The sequence below is a fragment of the Nannospalax galili genome, unplaced genomic scaffold (genome assembly GCF_000622305.1).
Source record: "Nannospalax galili isolate Female #2095 unplaced genomic scaffold, S.galili_v1.0 scaffold363, whole genome shotgun sequence".
Lineage (NCBI taxonomy): Eukaryota > Metazoa > Chordata > Mammalia > Rodentia > Spalacidae > Nannospalax > Nannospalax galili.
Window position 1 is genome coordinate 4,087,201 of NW_008351176.1, and position 25,801 is coordinate 4,113,001.

At 40.6% G+C, this 25,801-nt stretch overlaps 1 protein-coding gene across 1 annotated transcript in view; it reads left to right on the forward strand.

The window, feature by feature from the left end:
• Positions 1–25,801, forward strand: part of Myo1d (myosin ID) — a 481,196-nt gene that overhangs the window by 328,219 nt on the left and 127,176 nt on the right. Inside the window, exon 20 of the mRNA XM_029553582.1 lies at positions 13,530–13,684. Coding sequence (XP_029409442.1) covers positions 13,530–13,684 — 155 coding nt within the window. The remainder of the gene's footprint in view (positions 1–13,529; positions 13,685–25,801) is intronic.

A 25,801-nucleotide genomic window follows, 5' to 3' on the forward strand; every position in this document is an offset into this window, starting at 1 on the left:
AGCTGCGCTATAGACTTACCCCAAGAGGCCTGAGGATAGTAGTGCAGGCTAGGAGAGTTAGCCGGTGGTGCAGGCCCAGGGAAGCAGAGAGAGGTAAGGGCGGGGCCAGGACCAGATGTGGTGCTCCTGGAGCCCAAGAAAGGGACTGAGTTTCTCTGGGTGGGAAGGGTAAGGAAGCAGTATTGGTTCCCCAGGTGTCTGGGGCCCCGAGACTAGCCACGCCCAGATTTTTATATTATTTTTATTTTATGTATATGAGTGTTTTCCTGGATATTTGTATGTGCACCTGTGTGTGCAATACCTATGAAGGCCAGAAGAGGGCAGCAGATTCCCCTGGAACTGACATTAAGGACAGTTGCTAGCAGCCATGTGGGTGCTAGGATCCAAACCCAGGTCCTCTGCAAGAGCAGCCAGTGCTCTTAACTAAAATATACCAGGGTTTTGTTTTGTTTTGTTTTTTAATGATCAACATGTTAAAAACAATAAATTTGTCAAGAATGATACTCATTTGTAAGGGAATTGACTCTTATACCAGAGTACACATTCTTTTCATGGTGCATAGATAGAATTAGTTTGTCTCTACTGGGGCCAGAGTATAGCTCAGTGGTAGAGCATGTACTTAGCATGATAAGGCCTTAGGTTCAATTCTAAGTATCCCTACCAAATTTTTTTTTCCTATGCTTTAGTCACTATTTCTGAATAACAAACTGCCCCCAGGCTGACAAGATGGCTCACTAGGGTGAAGGTGCCAGCCACCAAGGCTGAAGTTTAATCCCTGTGACCCACATGGTAAAAGGAGAGAACCCACTACCACCAGTTGTTCTCTGACCTCTACATGCACACGTGCACATGCACATACACACACATGCACAATAAATAAATATGTAATAAAAAATTTACCCCAAACTTAGAAACACAACATTTTATGGTCATGGATACTTGGATCAGGAATTCAAAGAGCAAAGTAGATGGCTTATCTCTGTCTATGTATCTAAGGACTCAGCCAGGGAAAAATGAGACTGATGGTGGCTCAAAAGCTAGGGACTAGCCACTGGGAGACTCCCTCAACTGTAGTGGCCACTGCTGGGGGGAGGGGGGTGAAGACAGTAATTGGAGCCCTGTCCATGCCTCTGGTGATGCTTGGCTTCCTCAAACATGGAGGTTACCAAGTAGGCAGATTTCTTTTTTTCTTCTATATTCTATTGTTTTTTGAGATGGAATTAACTATATAGCCGAGGCTGGCCTCTAACTCAATGGTCCTCTTGCCTTAACCTCCTGATTGCTAGGATTACAGGCCTGTACTGCCACTCCAGCAATGAGCTTCTTACCTGGCATTTAGGGAGTTAAAGCCTCAACAAGCTACCGTCTGGCTAAAAATTATTCACATTTTTCTCATGTTTAGAAGGTATTCCGGGCCTAGAGAGATGGCCCAGTGGTTAAGAGCACTGGCTGTTCTTGTAAAGGACCTGGATTCGATTCCCAGCACCCACATGACGACTAACAGCTGTCTGTAACTCCAGTTCCAAGGACTCTGACACCCTCTTCTGACCTCCATGAGTATTGCATGACACAGGTGCACTTACATACATGCAAGCATAACACTCATACACATAAAAAATTTTTTAAAACAATAAATGAAAAAAGGAAGGTATTCCCCTGGGTTGAATCCCTAGCATTAAATTAAGAAAAAATAAAAACAGGCATCGGGTTGGGCAGGCAGCTCAATGGTAGAGCACTTGCCTAGTGTACATGTGGTTCAACATCCAGAACAACAACAAAAAAAAATTAAATTAAAATGCATTCTCAGTCAGGCATGGTGGCGCACACCTTTAGTCCCAAGGCAGACGGATCTCTGTGAGTTCCAGGCCAGCCTAATCTACATAGCAAGTTCCAGACCAGCAAGAGCTACTGGGAGACCCTGTCTCAAAAAAACTAAAAAGAAAAAGGCATCCTCTCCCTCCTAAGATGCCTCAAAAGTTTTTCCCTAATGGTATGAGGTTCAAGATCAAGGGCCTCTAAGATCATTCCTTCCATCTGAAGATCTGTGAACTAAACTGACAAATTGTCTGACTTGGATGGGTGCTCACCATGGACACCCCTGTTCAAAGAGGAGGGACTGGAAGGCACATCATCTCTGGCTGTCTGGCTGTGTTTGTAACTCATCTTTGAAGCCTGCTTTATGCCCACAGAAGCTTAGGTCCAAGCCTCTGCAGTGTGTGATAACTCTGTCCCTTTTAGTGAATTCTGAAATCTTTGTCCACTCCTTTGAAATCATGATGAAGTCACTGTGCATCAATGTGTAATCTATTCCATTTGACAAAAAAACACAGCCACAAATCTGCAAAACTAGCTGCCCTGTGTTTGAGCTCCTTGTGAACTGCTGTCAACAAGGCCCTCAAGACTGTTGGAGCCCTGGTGTCAATAGAATTCATAAGACATGCCCCAAAGATCTTTAGAGTGCTTTTCATCTGTCTGGGAGGTTCTTTGAAGCAGTGCTTTAGATGTTTGTGAGATTGTGACAAAGGATCTTACGACCCTACTCTGGATTTGATCCATTGCCCTGAAACCATTTCTTAATTTGAGAATCATTTGCCATCTGGAGAAGCTAAGAATAAGAAACAGTTTTATTTTGAAGCCCAGCAATTGCAGGCTTCTTTATATTTCCTCTAAATTCTGCATGAAAGATGAACAGTTCTTTATTAGGATCATCTCTTTCTTCTCACATTTTTTTCATAGACCGAGAGAAGCCAGATGGCATCTCCTTTATTCTGTCTAGAAACTCCTTATCTGGATCATGACACTTGTTAGATGTATTTTCTGTTCCCAACTCCACTGGTGTTGTCAAATTGTCTGCCCCTTCATAACCAGGATGCTCTTTCTTCTAGTCTGAGGTCTTCTTTCCTTCCCTTATTTGGAGCCTTCACTTGACCTCCTCCTAGAAACCAGTCCTCGAGGCTCCTAACCACTTGCCTTGGCCTGTGCCAACTGTGTTAGGACTGTTACAGTGGCATCTCCTCTTCTCTCAGTGTTTTTTTACAACAACTGTTGCTGGGTAACAAAGCACCCCAGACCCAGGAGAATTAAATAAGTAGACATTTTATCATGGTCATGGATTCTTTGAGGCAAGAGTTTGGAAAAAGCCAGTGAGGCCAGTTTACCTCTGCTGTACAGTGTCTTGGGCCTCAGCGGGGAAGATGCTAAAGATGCTACTCAGCAACTTGGAGTTACTCCATGCTGTGCCCAGAGATCTTACTTGCCTCCTGTGAAACTCACACAGGAGTTTAATCCCTGCTGTGCATATTTAAGAGGTCTTTGGGAAATGATTGTGACTAGATAAGGTCCTCAGAGTACAGCTGTTATTTAAGGTTGGTGGCTTTATCAAAAAAAGACCTAAGAGACGTGTGTGTGTGTGTGTGTGTGTGTGTGTGTGTGTGTGTGTGTGTGTGTATCTCCCAAGTGATGCCCTGACCTGTATCAGGACTCTGCTCAAAAGGAGGATACCTCTAGATGTGGCTCCTCAGCCCTAGACCAGAGCTCTATGCCAGAGTAAACTTCTTTCCATCATAATCACCCTGTCTGTGATATTGTGCTATTAACAAGAGAAAAAAGGCAAAGCTACACAACTGCATATAGAACCATTGGAGCCCTCGTGCTTGCTTGGCACCAAAGCTGGGATTGCTCAAGCCCAGACTGAGTGTCTGCACATGTCCTCTCTAAGAGGCTTGGCTTCCCACAGCCTCAGGTGCTTGTGTGGTGGCTCAGAGCACAACTATTTACTTATTTTAAGTGGTGGTTGTTTGTAAAGAGATAAACTCTCAGATATCCCAAACCATGTGTTATTTCTGTGATGAACCAGCACAGTTAAGTTCATTTAGAGCTCTAAGAAACAAAGAGGAAGAAAGAAACAAAGGAGACAAGAAAAAAAGGAGGAGAGTAAGAAACATGAATGGAGAACAGACACAATGAGGAGTAAAATTACCTGGCATCTTGTAAAAAGCCAGCCTAGCTGTCTTCCAAGTGCCCCAATGAGAAACAGAATGAACAGAATGTTCTCCATTGAGAAGCAGCAGCCAAGTCAACTTGTTAATTGAAATCCAAAGAACATGAATATTATAGGCCTGCAATAAAGCCAAAGAAATGAAGTAGAGAATAGTACATTGAAACAGCCAGTGTATATATCAAGATATGAGTAGATACCTACAGAAATTAAGTGACCACTGAAATTTCAAGAAACCCCATATGTTTCTGGTGGGCAAGTCACTATGATCCTTTGAAAAGTGTATAGAAAGGAGTAGCCACCTGAGAAGAGGTTCTCCCCCCCCCCCCCCAAAAAAAAAAACACCAACCGGGAAGTCTGGAATGAAAATGCCCCAGGAAGTCCTGGGCTTTAAAGGGACTGCTAGTCCCTTGAAGAGTTGTTTTTTTGTTTTGTTTTGGTTTGGTTTTTGTCTTTTTGAGACGGGGTCTCCCTGTAGCCCCAGCTGGCCACTATGTAGACCAGACTGGCCTTGAATTCACAGAGATCCGCCTGCCTTTCCCTTCCCAGTGCTGGGAAAAGGGGTGCACCACCACGCCTCCCTGAAGAGTTAATTCCTTAATGTAACATAGCCTGTTACATTAGTAGTCTTTTGTCATAAAACACCTGAGCCTTCACCTGTGACTCACAAGTTCTAGAAATCTGTAGCTTCTTGAAACCAATTTTTGAGATTCTGGGTTTTACAGCTGACACTTTCATGGCCTACAGTTTTCACCTACAGAATGCATGGAAACATGCAGTAGAGGTGTAAAGATACAGACAGGAAGGAAAAGGAAACTGAAGCAAGACAGACAAAGAAGAGATGGCTCAGCAATTAAGAGCACTTCCTGCTCTTCCAGAGGACCCAAGTTCAGATCCAAGCACCCATGTTAGGCGACTCATAACCACCTGTAACCCCAGCTCCAGGGCATCAAACACCCTCTTCTGGGCTCTACAATGTGTGGCATGCACACATACACATATACATACAATAACAAAATTAAAAAAACTAATAAAAATATTTTTTAAAATTAAAAATTAAAACAAGTCAAGTGACAGTTACAGAGGCTTTTGATGGACTGTGACTCCAGCCCCTCACTTGCTATGGCAGCCAAAATTGCTTAAATTCCAAACCAACTATTTCAAGCACTTTTGGTTGTTAATGTTTGAACCTAAGGCCTCAGGCATGCAAGCAAATGCTCTATCACTGAGTGGCACTCATACGCAGCAAATGATTCTGAATAAACCTATATTCTATTATTATAAAAATTTAAATAGCCCTTTTAAGAGCACCATCATAGTGTTTGGCTGTTATATCACCTTTAGAGTATATGTATTTATTTTTTAGTACTAGGGATTGAACCTACAGCCTTACACTTGCTAGGCAAGTGCTCTACCACTGATGTACATCCCCAGCACATTTTAAACAAATTTTAACATTTTGAAACGGTGTCCACCAGGCCCGACTGAGGATTAACTCTTTTCTTTGGAAAATTCTTACCTATTTGGTATATACTCATGTAAATAGAGAGATAATTCAGTATTTTGAGTTTATTCTTACTACAGTGGACCCTGGATTTATAGGTCTAAGTAATGATCGAATCTTTGTGGCCCATAAGAGCTTTTAAAGCAGGGCACAGTGGTTCACACCTGTAATCCCAGCACTCAGTACACTGAGGCAGGAGGATTGCTTCAAATTTGAGGCTAGCTAAGCTACAAAGTGAGATTATCTCACAAAACCCCCTCCACCAAGAAGAAAGTTTTGAAGTCAATTGGATATGCAGGTATGGACCTAAGACTCTTAAAAGAACAGCCAGAGGGAGCAAACTGGCATAAAGGAGATATTCCCTATTTTGATTTGGGTGTCAAAATCATCCACCTGTATACTTGAAAATCTACAGGTTTTATTAAATCTTAGCTGCACCCCACATGTAGATTTATTATATATTCATTGTACAAAATACCAGGTTTTATTACCGTATTTCCATACATGTGTCTCATGTGCTTTGACCATATTCCCTTCCCATTCCCCTCCTTTCTTCCCTTTTCCCTTCACTAATCTTTTTCCTAAATAATCACCCTTCTCTTTTTATGTCATATATATCTAGGTTCCATATAGGAAGTATATCTAGATGCTACCTACAAAAGAAAACATACAACATTTGTCTTTTTGAGTCTGCCTTTCTTAAGATAGTCATCTCCAGCCCTAATCATTTTCCTACAAATGACATAATTTTCTTCTTATTGCTGAACAAAACACCATACCTTGGTGGGGGGTTTTTGGGTTTTTTAATTTTATTATTTTTATTTTATGTGTATGCATGTATTGCCTGCATGTATGTAAATGCATCCGTGTTGTGCAATGTGCTTGGAGGACAGAAGAGGGCTTTGGATTCCCTGGAACTGGAGTTACAGACAGCTGCCATGTAGATGCTGGGATTCAAACCCGGGTCTTTGGAAAGAACAACCAGTGTTCTTAATCACTGAGCCATTCTCCAGCCCCACCTTGGTGGGTTTTTTTTTTAATCCATTTATCTGTTGATGGGAATCTAGGCTTTTTTCATAACTTGGCTGTTATGAACAGCATCTCAGCAAATATGGATATGCAGATATCTCTGCTTTACTTTGATTGCTTCAGGTAGATACCGAGGAGTGCTATAACTGGATTATATGGTAGTTCTCTTTTTAGTTTTTTTTAAGAACCTCCATGGTAGCAGGACAGTTTACATCCCACCAGCAGTTTATACCTCCGTTTATAAAACTCCTATTCACCTGATGCTTCAGATTGTATAGTTGATAGTAGGCGTGGGAGTTCTGTTTTAATTTCCAGTTAATTTCTTTCTTTTACCTGTGATTTAAGTATTTATTTACTTTGGTCTTTTTGAGACCCAGGGTCTCCCCATAGCCCCAGGTGGCCACTACATCTGACTTACCTGCTATTTATAAAAATAAGAGCTAACAGCCAGGCGTGAGGGGCACATACCTTTAGTTCCAGCACCCAGGAAGCAGAGGCAAACGGATCTCTGTGAGTTCAAAGCCAGACTGGCACAAGTCTCTGTGCTCAATCAGAGTGTTTGATTTAGGGGCTTTCATTTCATTCCAAGGAGAAAAATCTGTTCTCTCCGCTGCCTAACACTTTACCACAAAAGATTACCAGGTGGTTAGAAAAGTTATAACCAAGCCAGGCCTAGTGGCGCACGCCTTTAATCCCAGCACTTGGGAGGCAGAGGCAGGCAGATCTCTGTGAGTTCGAGGCCAGCCTGGTCTACATGAGCGAGTTCCAGGCAGCTGAAGCTACAGGGAGACCCTGTCTCAAAAAGACCAAAAAAAAAAAGAAAAAAGTTATAACCAATACAGTGATGAAATAATGCATCTGAGCATTTGCCAGCTTGCTATTGAGAGAGGTATTATTTGCATATATGAAATATTATAAAATTACAAAATTTTATGCTTGCCTCAAAAAATTGGAAGAGATAAAGCCTGACCTTTGGGAGATAATTCTAGTTGAACAAGTATATATAGATAACAGGAAGATGTGACCTACTAATAGACCCAGTTATATTGATATTTTTCTTCATTCATTAGCCGAATTCAGCTTGTTAATTATTTTGTATTTTTCAATATGTACTCATGTGATTCATTTCTGATTGTGTATGTGTGAGAGAGATATCAAAAGCAAATAAAAATATAAGACCATGATAGCACAAGAACACAAAACATTTGTACTTTATCAAGTCTCGCTACTGGAATTAAATAAAATAATCAGGATGGTTTCCATATTTTTCTGTGTACTAGAGCATTTTGAGAAATGTAAGAATTTTTGCTCAGGCATCATGGTGCGTGCCTGTAATTCAAGCACCTGGAAAGCTGAAGAGGCATCAAAGCTCCAAGAATTGAATGGATCACTGAGATCACAGGGCTGAAGTGGGTTATACAAGCAGGTCTTCCCTCAGCCTGCAGTCCTCCCACTCACCATCCTGTCTCCCAGAACAAAAGATTTTCTCAGTGTTGTTTATTCTGCCTCTAGTGGGACCTAATCTTTCACTGTGTAGTGAAGCAAGCTAAATGCTGCGCTCCCTCTTCCTCCTTGGATTTGACACACAGAAAGAATTAATTCCTACTGGAAGCACCCTCCACAAAGAGGGATGGGGAAGGGAGGAAGAGAAGCCTGGCTGGGCTAGGTAGTGTCCAAGAAAGAGCCTTCTGGGGTGGGATCCCCTGTGTGTGGGAGTAGGGGTCCAAGCACACATGCTAGCTCCAGCTGCTCTCCCCAGCCCCACAGCTACTGCTCCTGGGATACACTGGCAGTTACTGCTGCTACAATTATCATTTTATTAGGTTTTAATCAAGCTTTCCTGTGAAGTGCTGCATAAATTCAGTTTTGGTTTCACAAATAAAGTAATCAAATGAGAGCGAAGCATCATGTGGGTGAAACGATTTTTTTAAAGAAAATGATATTTTTAATTTAATCATAAAAAATCATCTGACTTTAATACCAGCACTTGGGAGGCAGAGGCAGGTGGGTCTCTGAGTTCAAGGCCAGCCAGGTCTACATAGTGAGTTCCAGGACAGCTGGGGCTACAGGGAGACCATGTCTCAAAAAGACCAAAAATAAATAAATAAATAAATCATCTGAATGCAATATGTCTAAGTGGCAGAGAAGTTGCTCTGTTGTCTTACTGATGGCCTAGGACAGCCCGTGATATGCATAGGAGGCAGAGGCAGGCAGATCTCTTGTCTTGTCTCCATAGTGAGTTCCAGGCCAGCTATGGTTACAGAGAAACCCTATCTTAAAAAAGGGCCCCACACACACAAAAAAAAAGTAATAAAATCTACCTGAGAACTCATCTCCTATGAAAATCTATTCATGGGAACACTTATTTATGCATCTTATATCATTTATGTGTGATTTTTGAAAAAGCTTCATGTGATAGGGCAGGAGGTATAGCACAGTGGTAGAGCACTTGCTAGCATGCACATGCCCCTGAGTTTGATCCACAGAACTAAAAAATTAAGAAGTTTGATGTAATAGAAAGAACATGAGTCTGAAGCAGTTCATAGCCTAATTCCTAGTTTTTGGATCAGCAAATCAGCTCACTACCTTAAGCCTCACTACCTTATGTGTAAAATGTAGACATGAAACTAACTGGTCTTCTAGATCTATGACTGAAAAGTTCTCCTGTGATTTAATAGTCTCACAAATCCAATTGTGTTATGAATCTACCTTTGCTAGATCCAGCCCAGGTGCTGGCGTCTGCACTGCCCAGGGACTGTGTTATCCATGCTGATTGCTTGCTCAGCTGGTGGCATGGAGCGCAATTAGGAGGCAGCATGTCAGCATTGCCATGGTCAGTGTTTAATGCAAAACAGGGAAAACAGGCAAAGAATTAGAAATCATTTTGAAGAACAAACCCCCAGGATAAGTGATTGCTGCAGCATCTGCTTTGTTGCTCAAAGTAGGATGCCTTGCAATCAAAACAACCAGAGTCATAGTTTTTTAATTTGTATATTTAAAAAATGGCTTTCATGGATGAGAGTGGTATGCAGGTCTGAGAGTCTTAACACATGCTTTGATTTGTAGTAATTACTGCCATAGTCAAGATACAAAGTCGCTCCATCATCCTAGAAAACTCAGATCATTGGAATCATGCATATGTAACCTTTCGAGACTGGCTGCTTTCACTCAGCATAATACCTTTGACCTTTATGAACATTGTTGTAGACCAAGTTGTACTATTAGTTTGTTCATTTTCATTGCCGAGTATCATTGTATTGCTAGCTGTCTCTCACTTTGTTTATCCCTTCACCTAGTGATAGACAGATTGCTTTTGTTTGAGGGCAATTATAGAGCTGCTAGAAGCAATCATATATAGTTTTTGTCTTAGCGAAAATTGGAGGTTTTCAGGAAGGGTTTTGTTTTGTTTTTGTTTGAGAAAGTTTCCACCTGTAGCCCAGGGTATTCTTGAACTCAGAATTCTCTGTCCTCAGTCTCCAGAGTTTTAGAATTGCAGACACGTACCACCATGCCTGCGTTTAAACTTAATTTTTATTTCTTTAGGATAAATAGCTAACATGCTGACATTGGAATTGCTAGGTCCTATGGTAACCCTGCATGTAACTTTTTCAGTTGACTCCCACACTGTTTTCCCAGTAGCTGTGCCATTTTATATTTCTACCAATATCATATGTGTGCCCATCATTCAATATTATTTAGTATTGTCATTTTGTTTTGGTGGCATTCTGGTTTGTTTTGTTTGTTCAGATAGATTTATAATAATATCTCATGATTTTAATTTGCATTTTCTAAATCACTAAGGATGAACATCTTTTTTGTGTTTATTTGCTACTCATGCCTTCCTCAGTGAAATGATTTCAAATCTTTGTTTTCTTCCTAAAGTTTTATAGTTAACATTTTATATGTAGATCTGTGGTGTATTTTGAATTGAATTTTTTTTTTTTCTGGTCTTTTTGAGACAAGGTCTCCCAGTAGCCCCAGCTGTCCTGGAACTCACTTTGTAGAGATCCGCCTGCCTCTGCCTCCCAAGTGCTGGGATTAAAGGTGTGCGCCACCACTCCCAGCGAGGAATGTGACTTAAATAGACATTTTTCTCTCTTGGAATGTAGATGCTCAAATGTCCCAGGTTGTCTAAGTTCTCTTTTCTCCACTGAGTCACCTTTGTACCTGTTGGCAATGCACTGGTCATAGGTGTGTGACTATATTTCTGATCTTTGCTTTTATTTCTTTGCAAATTACATTACAGCTTTATAGTTATTGTTAAAGTCAGCTATGTGAGTCATCCAAACTTGCTTTTATTTTTCATAATTGTGGCCATTCTAGCTCCTTTACCTTTGCATAGACACTTTAGAATCAGCTTTCTGATATTTATCAAAAGAAAATATCTGAGATTTTACTATATTTAAAGATCAGTTTGTGGGGAGTCAGTATCTTAAGAGTATGGAATTTCCCAATCTCTAAACATATTTTCTCTTCATTTAGGGTGTTTTTATTCCTTTCCTCTGCATTTTAATTTGACTTCATCAACACTTAACAGTTTAATGCACACACATACATACACACATCCTACACACATTTTGTTAGATTTCTAAGGGTTTTTTGAGTTTGTTTGTTTGTATGTTTGAGACAGGGTCTCCCTGTAGCCCCAGCTGGCTTACTACTCACTATGTAAATCAGGCTGACCTTAGTCTCACAAAGATCTGCCTGCTTCTGCCTCCAGAGTAATGGAACTAAAGGCAGCATTTTTTTTTTAAGATGTCATTGTGGATGGTTTTATTTTTAAATTTCTATCTTCAACTGTTTTTAGGAGCATACAGAAATGTATTTTGTACATTGGCCTTATATCCTGTGATGTAACTAAACTTTTATCAGTTATGGGAGCTACTTTGTAGATTCTTGGGAATTTTCTACATTCATGATTATATAATCTGAAAATGAAGACATCTGGTTTTTAATTAGTATGCTTTTAATTCTTTTTTAAATATTATTTTTATTTTATGTGTATGCGTGTATTGCCTGCATGTAGGTAAGTGCACCCATGTCGTGCAATGCCTGTGGAAGACAGAAGAGACTGTCAGATCCCCTGGAACTGGACTTATGGACAGTTGTTAGCTGCCATGTATGTGCTGGGATTCGAACCTGGGTCTTCTGCAAGAACAGTCAGTGTTCTTAACCACTGCACTTTCTCTCTAGCCCCTGCTTTTAATTCTTGAGCCTGGCATTGCACTGACTTAGGTTTCAGTAGAGGACTGCATAGCAACAGTGTCTGCAAATGCTTACATCATTCCTGATCTTGGACGAAAATATCTTCACCCACTGTGATATTAGCTACGGCTTTTTTTTTTTTTTTTCTTGAGACAGGGTCTTCCTATAGTCCCAGCTGGCCTAGAACTCCCTATGTAGATCAGGCTGGCCTCAATCTCACAGAGATCCACCTGCCTATGCCTCCTGAGTGCAGGGATTAAAGGTATGCACCACCATGCCCAACTTCATGGCTCTTTTTTTAAGTTGTAAGTTGTTGTTTTTTTTAAAAGTTTGTTTTTGTTAAGTCATTTTTCTCTATCACCTGATGATAACATGGCTTTTCTTTTTTTTTAATTCTGTTCTATTCTGGTGTGACATTGATTTTTGTAATTGGACTAGCCTTAAAGTTCTTAAAGTCTACTTGGTCTTTGTGTATTTTTTAAAATATGTAATTGGATTTGGTTTGCTAATGCCTTTACATCCAAATTCATAAAGGTTATCAGGTTATCACTTTCTTGTATTATCTGTATCTATTTTTGGTATCAGAATGGTGTCTCTTAAAATGAATTAAAAGTGTTCCCCCTCTAGTTTCTAGAAGAAATATGGAGAATTGATGCTGTTGTGGTATAATTCATTAATGAAATCATCTGGGTCAGGAATTTCTCTTTTGAAGTACTTCTTTTTTTTTTGTTTGTTTTTGGGGTTTTGTTTTGTTTTTTGTTTTGTTTTTTTTTTTTTTTTTTTTGTTTTTTTTTTTTGAGACAGGTTCTCCCTGTAAACCCAGCTGGCCTGGAACTCACTATGTAGACCGGCCTGGCCTCAAACTCACAGAGATCCACCTGCCTCTGCCTCCAGAGTGCTGGGATTAAAGGCATGCAGCACCTCGCCCATCTTTTGAAGTGTTTCTAACTACAAATTTAATTTCTTTAACAGATATAGAATGAGTCAGGATGTTTGGAGGAGGGTGAGTTTTAGTAGTTTGTGGCTTTTAAGGAGTTATTTGGTTCAACTTGTTGAATGCACTTTTATACATAGACATGTTCAAAAATTTTTTTTAATATTTTCTTTATTATTTTTATATGTGTCTGAGTATACTGCCTGCATGTATGTGAGTGCACCTGTGTTGTACAGTGCCACAGAGGTCAGAAGAGGGCTTCAGATTCCCCTGGAACTAGAGTTAAGGACGGTTCGTAACTGCCATGTGGGTGCTGGGAATCGAATCCGGGTCCTCTGCAAGAGCAGTCAGTGCTCTTAACTGCTGAGCCATTTCTCCAGCCCCCAAAATATTTTAAGATATTCCCTTTTATCTATTCAATGTCTGTGTAGTTAGTGGTGATGATGATAACCCCTCTTCTATTCCTGATATTGATAATAAGGTCTTTTCTCCATTGTTTTTTCTCTAAGCTAGGGGTTTATCTATTTTATTCATCTTCTGAAAGAATCATCTTTTTTGTTTCATTGAATTCTTCTATTCTGTTTCCAATTACATTCTTTGAAAAAAAAAAAAAACAGGGTCTCATTATTGGCCCCAAAGTCACAAAGATTCACCTGTCTCTGCTTCCCAAGTGCTGGAATTAAAGGCATATGTGTGCCACCATATCCAGCCCTTTGTTTTCTTCCACATACTTATTCCATGAAACTTGATAAAGACTAAGGTTATCAGCATCATTGCACAAAATCACTATAAATTAGATTTTTAATTTATTCTCTTATGAGAGCTGTCCTAACAGTTCTCCATGTGTTGGATCCTTGCAGTTGACTGGTCTGAGTGTCTCCAATGGAAAGGACCAGCTTGTAGTGTTCCACACAAAAGACAACAAAGACCTCATTGTCTGTCTCTTCAGCAAACAGCCAACTCATGAGAGTCGAATTGGAGAACTTGTTGGAGTCCTGGCAAATCATTTCAAGAGGTAAAATTTTATTTTTGTAACTAATAGACCAGTTTTAAATATACTAAATCTTTAATCATACTTATCACTGAACAAACTTGTTCTGTGCCACATGTGAATATACTGAGTTATTTTCCTCCATAAGGACAAATTAAAGCACCTATTTCATGGAAGGTAAAATTAGCATCCCCTTAGTTTCAAGATCAGGAATGATCCTCTGCTTTTCCAGCATGGAGCTGCACCAACAATGAGAGATTCCCTCATGGTTACTTCTTTGCTGCCAATCCAAATGTAATTAAATCCAAACAATAGAAGAAAATTATATTCTTTTTGCCATAGCTTCTCATTTATCTCAAACTTAATCAGTTAGTGTGTCTGCTATGACTACAAACAAATTAGAAGGCAGATTTAAGATAACATGTAGGTCCATAAAGAACGAAGAAATTCCCAGGTCAGGCAATAATAATTGCCACAGGAACAGCAGTGACAAAAAAGGGCATATTCTGAGGCTGTCACAGTAAAGTCGGACATTATACAGGGTATGCGTGTATGGAGAACAGTGATACAGGAAATACAGAGAGCACAGCAAGTGATGGGGACCAGTCTGTGAATGATTTTCAGCAGGGAGTGATTCTGTCGGGTTACTTGTTGAAGCTGTTGGAGATGTTTTCCTTCCTGTAAGTGGTCTTGAAATATTGGGGCTGGGCCCATCTTCCCAATTTAAATGATCTGTGGCATATTGTATTTGCTCCCTAACCCTCTCTTGATGCAGGGACAATATCACTCATGAAAATCAGTGACCATGAGGTAGTATAAACAATGATAGCAGTTCCTTTTCTTCCTGAAAGGCATTTCCAAAGTTTTCAGGAATGATCCAGTATTATTCTTGTTAGTGTTTTCAAGTGGACCCTTGACTTCTCTTTACCTAAAAGTCATGTTTAGAATCAGATGTCCATAAATTCCACTGTGTTTATTTTTGCTGATTAATTTATAGAGTATAATTTAAGCAGTGGGCTGCACTATTTTTTGTTATTAAGACATGCTGTAAATCCAAATGGATTTTTTTTTTTTTTTTGGTTTTTTTTGGAGCCGGGTCCCCCCTGGAGCCCCCGCGGGCCTGGATTCACTAGGGAGCCCAGGCTGGCCTCAACCCCACAGAGCCCCCCCTGCCTCTGCCTCCTGAGTGCTGGGACTAAAGGTGTGCACCACCATGCCCCTCTCAAAATGGATTTTTAAGTGTTTTATATAATTAAATATTTCTAGATGTCATAAGTAAAATTTTACTTAGTGGTCATCTGGTAGAAAAAAATTAGAATGTAAGGAATTACCAAAAAAATAACAATGTAGATATAGAGGCTTTTGTGGTAGCTCATCCTGACTGTCAGCTTGACTGGACTGAGAGACACCTTAAGACTTTAATAAGGTGCCAGGCATGGTGGTGCATGACTTTAATTCCAGCACTTGAGAGGCAGAGGCAGGCGGATCTCTTTGAGTTCAAGGCTAGGCTAGTCTACATAGTGAATTCCAGCACAGCTGGGGCTACAGGGAGACCCTATCTCAAGAAGGCCAAAAAAAGACTTTAATAAGGTACAGTTCTGGGTGTGTTTCTGAGGTCATTCCCAGAGACAATTAACATGTGGGGCAATAACTCAAAGGGAAAGACCAACTCTGAATGTGAGTTGTACCATCCAAGAGACCTGGGGCCCAGATGGATTCCCCTTCATCTGCCAAATAACTGTAAAGCTAATAAACATACAAAAGAGTTTAGAACGGAAGGTAATGTCATGAAACCACCTCTGCAATAAATATCTATAACTCACATAAGCAGACATGTTTTCCTATAAGTATTTAGTTATAACAAAGTATGGACAATTAAAGGAATCATAGTTTATTTTCTTTAGCTTGGATGCTTGCACTAATGAATACAGTAGTTTTTGCATAAGGAATTTTTTTTGTCTTTTTGAGACAGGGTCTCCCTGTAGCCCCAGCTGTCCTGGAACTCACTATGTAGACCAGGCTAGCCTTGGACTTGCAGAGATCCACCTGCCTCTGCCTCCCAAGTGCTGGGACTACAGGCGTGCGCCACCACGCCCAGCTAGGAATTAAATATTTTTGTCTCAGTCTGAGTTCTTATTCAGTAAACTCTACCCCTGTGAAAGGTCTCTCTGTGATAGAAATAGAACCCACCAGTGGCTCTCTTAGCTGTGCATTCTGAAATACACTTCTAGGTGTGTGTCTCCTAACTTTAATATATGTAAGAATTTCTTTAAAATTCATAAATAGGGGGCTGTAGAAATGGTTCAGCAGTTAAAAGCACTGACTGCTCTTGCAGAGGACCTGGGTTCAGTTTCCAGTACCCACAAGATAGCTAACAACCATCCATAACTCTAGTTCCAAGGGATCTTACTCCCTTTTCTGACCTCCGTGGGCATTGCATGACATGGGTACATTTACATATAGGCAATATATTCATTCACATAAGATAAAAATAATAAATAAAATATTTTTTAATTCCTAAATGTAAGAAGTTGCCAAGATAGTAGGGCATTTTTCTAGTTTATTCTTCGCTTTCTGTCAGATGAATTTAGAGGTCAAGTAGTAATAAGATACTAATCTCTTTGCTGAAACCAGAAAAGTCAGACTTGAAATTTCAGCTTGACCTTATAATCATCAACCTGCTATTGATTTGATGAGGAAAAGTTTATTTCATTTTTTTCTGGCCATTTTCCTTTATTATTCAGATCTCTTATCATTGATGTGACAATGAAATTCATGGTGTTTTTACAAGCATAATGTTATAGCATATAATCTTATTTTTCCCTCAGTTAAGGATGGAAATCCAGAGGGGAGAAGGATTGAACTCCAGAAAATTCTTTATTTTCTAAATCTTTTCACTAAAGCACATTATGAGAAGTCCTCTAGTCAGAAGTTGGAGGGAAGGAAGCTAAGAATTGCAAAACATACCATAAGTCCATAGATAGTTTGCTGCTGCTGCTGCTGTTGTTGTTGTTGTTGTTGTTGTTGTTGTTTTGTTGTTGTTAGACAGTCTTACTATGTAGCAAAAATTTAGCCAAGTTTCAGAGAAAAGAGAGGCATATGCAAATTTTTTTTAAAGATTTACCTTTTTATTTACGTGTGTGTCTGTCTGTGTCTGTGTCTGTGTGTATATACCATTTATACCTGGGTGCTCACAGAAGCCAGAAGAGAGTATTGGATCCCTGGGAACTGGAGTAACAGGCAGATGTGAGCCACCCTACATGGATATGAGAATCAAACTTGTGTTCTGTGGAAGAGCAGCAAGGGCTCTTCACTGAGCCATCTCTCTAGCTCCCAAGACATATACAAATTTTAGAGGAAAAAAAAAATCTCATTTGATTAGGTTATGACAATACGATATACAAAACAAAGATAGGACAAGAAGAAAATAGAGTCCAGTACCACTTGAGTCAAAATTTTTATTTAATCCTAAATTAAATGCCTACAATCTAGATCCAAGACTATTTTTATAAGGAAAACGCATCCTAGCTGGTTGTGGTGGTGCACGCCTTTAATCCCAGCACTCAGGAGGCAGAGGCAAGAGGATCTCTGTGAGTTCAAGGCCAGCCTGGTGTACATAGAGAGTTCCAGGCCAGCTGGGGCTACAGGGAGACCCTGTCTCAAAAAGACCAATAACAATAATAATAATAATAATAATGCATTGTTACTAATGAGGCTGTACCCTTAGAATACGAGGAAATTAAATCCACCAGATTAAAGGAGAAAAGAATTTTGTCTTCCCAGTAGAAGACAAAAATACTATTTCCTAAAAGGCAATACTCACTGCTAATGAATAAGCATGCAAAATGAGTAAATACAGGAAGGAGAACAAACAGAAGGCAAACTTACAGCTGCTGACCAGAGCCAGCTGAACAGAAATGGTCTCATGGCCACCACCCAGGGGGGCTGTGGCCTAAGGAAATTTTTTGAAGCTCTTCCTTACCCCAGTGAAGAACACATACAAGCTAAGGGAAGAATGGCCTGTGTATAGGAGATGGCAGAGGTTGCTGTGAGGCCCCAACCCAAATGGAAACTATATTACAACCTCTGCTCAGGGGCTGCCCTTCAGCAAGTATTTTCCCCATGAAAGACAAATAAGAAGCCAGGACATGGCAAGAGAACTATGCAAAGAAAATAAGCAAAGGCAGATAAAGAAAAGGGAAACTATAGGAATACGCTTTATGTATGTATATATAAAAAGAAAAAAGACAAAGTTGAGAGTGGTGCACATTCCTGTAATCTCAGCATTCAGGGTACTCAGGCATGAGAATCAAAAGTTTGAGGCCAACCTCAACTACAGGGTTTTTAAAAGGACAAAAACAAGGTAGAGCAACAGTAACTAAACCTTAAATATCAACCAAAAATAGATAAAATATGTGAAACAACCATTTTCAAGGACGAGGACATTAGTCAAGGAAGGAAGGACAATGCTCACTGAGAAGTGAAAACAAGGTGTCCTGCTGGGCCGAGTTGCCAGGCCAGAGTGCATGCAGGGGACCCAGGTGGAACACAGTAGGTTCCCTGAGACTATAGATGGTGTGAGGAGACTAGGGCAGCAAGTCTGAAGATCAGAGTACCAGAAAGGAAAGGTATACAAAAGACCCCTAGAGATCTGTGTAGGACCCCCTCAGCCATTCCCAGGATCTGTATCCCAGGATACAGATCCCTCCCACAGCTGAGGAATGGCACCTGGCACTCATGGCCAGGAGCAACACAGGTCCTACCAAGGAAGACTGGACACTCGGTCATTCACAAGCATTTGTATGAGGATCTTGCCTCAGGAGGAGGAATAATTGTCCCTACACTCAATACTGCTGTAAGTAAATGCTGCCTAGTAAATCTTCAAAGCAAAATCCTCAAGGACCAAACTGCTTTCCAATAGCTTATGTCCTGAGGCAAAGCTCATGAGTATTTATAAGAATACAAAAATTTTTACACCCAATAAGATAGAATTCACAATGTCTAGCATCCAATCAAAGATTACCAGGCATACAAATGGCCAAAAAAAAAAAAATACAGCCCATTGTTTTGGGTATGTATAAATTAACTTGAGACATGGAAGATATAGGTTCAAGTCAAACTTCTAGATGAAAAATATACTGAAGTTTAAAAACAAAAATGCAGAGACAAAGCCAATTGCTTTTTTGCTTTGTCAAGTAAATTGTTCGTCATCACCATCTTCTTGCATGAGCTGAAGCCAGAGTTTTCATGGCACTTCCTTCCCTGGGAATCTTGAAACTAACCACAGCTGAGTATAAATCAGTCTCTTCCTCTTACCTCCTGCAGTGTTCACTCAACCTGTACCTATTCCTTCCTCCCCAAGCACCCGCCACATATGGTTCATGTGTTCTAAAACATCTGAAGACAATGAGTGAACCTGGGCGAAGAGGCACTCACACATGCTAAGCATGTGCTCTGCAACTGTATTACAGTACCTCAGCCCTGAAAAATCCTTAATAATGTATTTTCCAAGGGGTGATATTTAGAATATTTAAGACTGGGGATGTAGTTCAATGGTAGAGCACTTGCCCAGCAATTGCAAGACCCTAGGCTCAATTCCCTGCAACACACACACACAGAGAGAGAGAGAGAGAGAGAGAGAGAGAGAGAGAAATGAATAAATAATCAGTATGGCTCAAGGATAGACCAATTATAACAGATGCCACTTGGAAATATCTGATGGAACCATGCCAGCAAATATGTTCCAGAGGTGAGAAATTTCACCAAGACAAGCAAAGGCCTAAAGTCAGATGGTTTGGGATATGTCAGTGAAGTTAATAGTCTGCTTACTGCAGCACTCCTCAGTGCTTTTGTTCATTTTAAATGAAGCCAATAGAAGAACAAGAGAGACCTCTCTTTATTAGTATAAAACCATTTCTAAAGTAAAAGGGAAAAGCAGGTACAGAATGGTGTGTGTAACAAGCCACCGTTTGTATATAGATAATCTCTTTATATAGAGCAAGCTCTATGTCTGTATTATAATCCATATTATAAGATGGGCATGATAGTTCATGTTATCCCAGCACTTGAGGCAGAGGGGACAGATCACAACAAATTTCAAAGCCAGCCCGAGCTACATAGTAAGTGCCAGGTCAGCCTGGGCTACATAACTTTTCCCCCTTCTAAAATGCATCTATACTATTGATATCTCTCATTGCAATATTTTTACATAAATGGTGGTATGCTACATACATACTTATGCATCTTGCATTTTTCCCCTACTTACCAGTGTGTGCAAATACAGATATAGGTAGAATCATACATACGTAATGATACTATTATACCCTGTATCTAGAAAGATATGCAGGAAATGGGTAACTGCCTCTGGAGAGGGGACACCTCAGTACTTACAGAACAGGAGCATTGAAATTATTTTTTCACTGTCAACCTTTTGCAGTAAATATGTTATCTTTTTTCACTTTAATGAATGGCAGCTTGTTTTTAGCATTTTATAGATGGCTCTAAATTCCTTCTTATTTCCCTTTCTGTTTAGAAAAGTAGGATGAAACAAAAGAACTTTCTAAGTGAATGATGTGCCTTGTGGCATTTCTGCATCTAGAATAATCTTCCTGGTATAGTACTGCTCTTTGGGGTCTTACACATAACATGGAGACATAGAGAGGCTGCCCTTCCTTTAGCTGGAGAGGGCAGGGTTTGCCAGACCAGTTTGCTCACAGATGTTATTAGAAAGACATTGAACTGACTCTTGGTTTTTGGTTCACTTGGAACAGCAAGTACCTGCTGGTATTGAGCGATTCCACCTATCAGTAAACAGATGGTGTCATGTTGGCCCCTCTAATCACGAATCACCAGAAACTGCAATATTAAGCTGTCAAAGGACCCATCTGCCCTAGCATCTGTCCAGGCATTTGCCTGTCTAAGTGTTGGAAGCCTCAGTATAGCCCCAATCTCAGGCCCTGAGTTTTCTTATTTTTCCTGGTCTGTGTCTACACTGAAAGCCAGAAGTTGATGCCATCTGCTTTCTTGCCTCTCATAAGCAGTATCTGTAAATATCTGTGTTAATAAAGGAGCACTGTTGCTGAATTTATCTGAATATTTGACCTGCTTCTCTGATGTAGTTTGGTTTGGTTGTTTGTTTAACTCTCCCTTCAAACCATGGGTGACCCATACCAATGAGCAGGGGTTTGGTCAGAGCTGCATCACTGTCACGTCCTTGGTAGGACAGGTGAGGGGCCAGGCAAGAGGCAGCCTCCTGACTGGAGTAGAAGGAACAGAGGAGGAAGTCACATCACAGGGGTCTCAACTCTGCAACCTCACTTCCTCATCCCATCCCTGCCTAGCACCTTCCTACTGTTCCCTGTGTGCCTCCCCACTCCTTGGAACACATTTTCATGACTCTTGGTTGATCTACATTTCTAAGCTACTTCCCCCAAATGCCTAGCTATTCAGTGTAGTAAATTTTTTTTTTTTTGGTCTTTTTGAGACAGGGTCTCCCTGTAGCCCCGGCTGTCCTGGAACTCACTATGTAGACCAGGCTGGCCTTGAACTCACAGAGATCCACCTGCCTCTGCCTCCCGAGTGCTGAGATTAAAGGCGTGTGCCACCACTCCCAGCCCAGTGTAGTAATTTTTAAAATATTTTATTATTTTATGTTTATGAGTATACTGCCTACATGTAGGTAGGTGCACCGTGTTGTGCAGTGCCCACAGAGGTCAGAAGATGGTGTTGAATCCCTTGGAACTGGATTTTCCAACAGTTATTAGCTGCCATGTGGGTGCTAGAAATTGAACCCAGGCCCTCTGCAAAAAGCAGCCAGTGCTCTTAACCACTGAGCCATCTCTCCAGCTCCTCAGCATAGTAATTTGTATTCCAACTAAAAATACACAAGTAAAATAAACACCGTTGAAAATTACCTGGATTGCCAGTCAAAGGATTAGTTAATTAAATTTCAACCCACCTCAGTGGAGTATATGAACACTTCCTCTCACCTCCAGGATCTTGCTATGTAGTCCAGGTTGGCTCCAACTCACTTTCTTCCTTCTTTATTACCCTCTCAAGTACTGGGAGAACAGGAATATGTTCTCACCATGCTCAGCTTGAGCTATTTAAAATTATATAATTATTGAAGGCACCTGATTTATGATGGCAGAAAAGTAAGTGGTCATACCTTCCTTTGTCTGCAATAGGTACTCATGTAAACATAGGAAGAGATGCCAACTTTGCACAGTCTAGAAACTGGAAATGTTATTCAACCATGGACCCAGTAACAGGAGTGGCCTTCACCTCTGCTCCATGTCACCCCATAGGCCTTCTCTGGCTGTTCTGTAGGGAACATTCATTTTTCCTCACACACTCTCACTCCTCTGCCCAGCTTGAGTTCTCCCCAGAGCACTCATCTCCATCTGGCGCACTGTACCATACCTGTGTGTTTGTTTATTGCATGTATGAGTCCCTGTAGCAGAGGCTTTGTTTCCGCTCTTCATGGCAGTCTCTGGCATTTTAAACAGCGCCTGGCACGTGGAAGGTCTCTGTAAATACTAGTTGAATGCTGTTAAGTAGATAACTGCTGGTGGATAAGGGTCAATTGGCAGTTGGATAGCTCTGGCCCTTCCTGAGAGATATGTGTGCCTTGCCTACCAGTTCTCTTCCTGTGTGAAAGAAAGGACGTATCCTCTTATAGTGTCCTTCTCTTTATGAATACCTCCTTCCTTGTACTAATTCCAGAATTACAGCTCTAAGCAATGTATTATATCTGGGGGCAGTAATTAGGCATTTCAGGACAGCAAGTCAGCAACTAAAAGGTTTATGATCTGGAAGAGTCCTGAGTATGTGATATGCAGGGTTGCAGCTTCTTGTTCACTTTCCTTCAACAACTAAACAACTAGAAATAATTTCAGAGTCTCCTTGTCAGTGAGCTGATGAGGAAGCAGGATGTAGAGATTCCTGCTCAGATCAGCAGTTTGTTAATAAATAAAAGACTGAAACCGCAACGGCAGCCAAGCACAGAAGCCAGAACTCCAACTTAAAAGCTGAAATGGGATTTTAACTACAAACAGGTGGACTGCAAGAAGGAACCCAGAAGGCTCCATGTGCCGCTTTCATGTGAGGACCCCAGGACTGAAAGTTGCCTTCTTAGTTACAGAGTCTCTAAGGAAAATATTAACAGCAAGAAAGATGTAAACAAGATCTAAAAGGACCAAGAAAAGCCTATTTCTGAAAAGAATTACAACAGAAAATCCATATTATAGAAATTAATCTGCTTCAGGAAGACATGGGTTCTACTAAAAAAAAAAACAAATATTTACAGAATAAGATGGAGATGAAGGAAATTACTGGCTAAGAAGCAGTTAAAATGTTCAGGTATTCGAATCAAGCCAAAGAAGATATTAAAGACGTGAAATCAGGGCTGGAGAGATGGCTCAGCAGTTAAGAACACTGACTGTTCTTGCAGAAGACCCAGGTTTGAATCCCAGCACCCACATGGCAGCTAACAACTGTCCTTAACTAACAACTGTTCTTAACTCCAGTTCCAGGGGATCCGACAGTCTCTTCTGTCCTCCGCCGGCATTGCACGACACAGGGTGCACTTACCTACATGCAGGCAATACACACATACACATAAAATAAAAATAACAAGTAAAATTTTTTTAAAACGTGAAATCAACATTAAAGTGTGAAAATGGCAGTTAATATTGCAGAAAATATATTTGAAAGAAATAAGGCCTCAGCATAAACAACAATGATTTAAGTTGTTTTTGTTTTAATTATGTGTATGTGGCAGTATGTGCATGTGAGTGCAAGTGCCTACAGAGGCCAGGGGCATCAGATCCTTTGGAACTGGAGTTACAGGCAGTTGTGAGCCACCCAGGGCAGGTTCTAGGAATCATGCTTGGGTCCTCTGCAAGAGCAGCAAGCACTCTTAACCACTGAGCCATCTCTTCGGCCCCAGGAACAATGAGAAAATATCAACATACTGAGAACAAAACCTTGGCATACAAATGACAGGTGTACCCAAAAAGGACACAGCAAAAGTAATTTTAGATTCTCAGAAATTCAAGGGTTTTGTTGTTGTTGTTGTTGTTGTTGTTGTTGTTGTTGTTTGTTGGTTTTTTTTTGAAATTTAACCTCTCTGAAATCTAGATGGGGCTTATAGCTAATAGAGTCCCACCATTACAACAGCAGGTTACATTTTAGAAGTTTATGAAAGAGGATGCATCTTATAGGGAAGGTATCTTATATTCAGTAAAATATGTTAATTTTAAACTTTAAAAAGAAAACTTTTCTATACCTCAAGAATCTTATCTAGAAACCTAATGAATGCCTGTGTGCTACCATGATGATCTTTTAATTTCAAGGATTAACTCTGCGTGTATGTGTGTGTATCTGTGTCTCTCTGTGTGTCTCTCTCTCTGTGTCTCTGTCTTGCTGTCTCTCTCTCTCGCTCTCTGTCTCTTTCCCTCTGCTGTGTGTGTGTTGAGATTCCTTTACAAAGAACAAAAGCTAGGATTGCTTTCACCTTCTTTTCTGCAGCAGTAAATGTCTGAAGCTATTGAAGCAATATCTTCAGTCTTTTGAGAGGGCAGAGTTAGGGTTCAAAAATTATATGCCCAACCAAGTTGTCATCTGTATTTAACAGTTAAACCCCTCAGAAAATGTATATGCTGCTGGTGCTCTTTAGCAGAGATACAACTATGATTAGGAAGTCAAAAGCTTTTGCAACCTCCTTTCGTCTTCATTTCTGTTTACCAGGTTCACTCTCCCCCAAGTAGCTCCTTCCATATGACTGGAAATGTTTGCAAATAATTCTCAGAAGAAATTAGGGTCATAATCTAGAAACAAGTATCTAAAAATCTCACTAGTCCACTAGCCCAGTAACTGTAGCCACAGCAAAAAGATTTTTTGCAGTGGGATACCTATCCCAATGGCAGTCACAGAGAAATAGGAGATTCCCGGAATACGGTAGTCTCCAATAAGACCAGGTGACAGGCATTTTTTGGAGGAAGATGAGGTACAGTGAGGTAGGACTGCTTGAAATTGAAGTGAACAAGAGTAGTCCTTCCTACAGAAAGCAGAAGTAGGGTTGGGAGATGGTTCAGGAGGTAACTGACTGCTATGCAAGCATGAGGACCTGACTTTGGATCCCCAACACCCACATAAAAGCCAGGGATGGAAGCATGTGTTAGAAAGTAGAGACAGGCCAGGTGTGGTAGCTCACGCCTTTAGTCCAAGCACTTGGGAGGCAAAGGCAGGCGGATCTCTGTGAGTTCAAGACCAGCCTGGTCTACAAAGTGAGTTCAAGGCCAGCTGGGGCTACAGGGAGACCCTGTCTCAAAAAGACAAAAGAAAAGAAAGTAGAGACAGGCAGATTCCCATGGTTTGCTGGCCAGTCAGTCTAGCCAAAACAGGAAGTTCCAGGTTCAGTGAAAGATCCTGTCTCAAAAAATGAAATGGAAGGGCTGGAGAGATGGCTCAGTGGTTAAGAGCACTGGCTGCTCTTGCAGAGGACCCGGGGTTGGTTCCAGCACCTGGCAGCCAACAACCATCAGTTATTCCAGTTCCAGGGGATCTGAAGCCCTCATCTGACCTCTGCAGGCATTGCATGACATGGGTGCACTTACATACATGCTGGCAATACACTCATACATATAAAATAAAAATAATAATTTTTTTAAATGAGATGGAAAGCAGTAGAAGAAAGATACCCATTGTCAACCTCCAGCTTCTGCAAGCATACCTGCACACATACATGCATATATATACATAAACCACAGAAAGACACACACAATAGAAGTCATGTGAGACAAGAAAAACAAAATGGCATAGCATTTTTTTTAAATCACAAACACATTGAAATAATAAAAAAGTTCACCAAGATGAGGGCTGGAGAGATGGCTTAGTGGTTAAGAACACTGGTTTTTCTTGCAGAAGACCCAGGTTCAAATCCCAGCACCCACATGGCAGCTAACAACTGTCTGTAACTCCAGTCCCAGGGGATCTGACAGCCTCTTCCATTGCATGACACAGATGCACTTACCTACGTGCAGGCAATATACTCATACACATATAATAAAATAAATAAATAAATTTTTTAAAAATAAAAATAGTTCACCAAGATAAACATGGTTAAGCAGATTGTGGTAA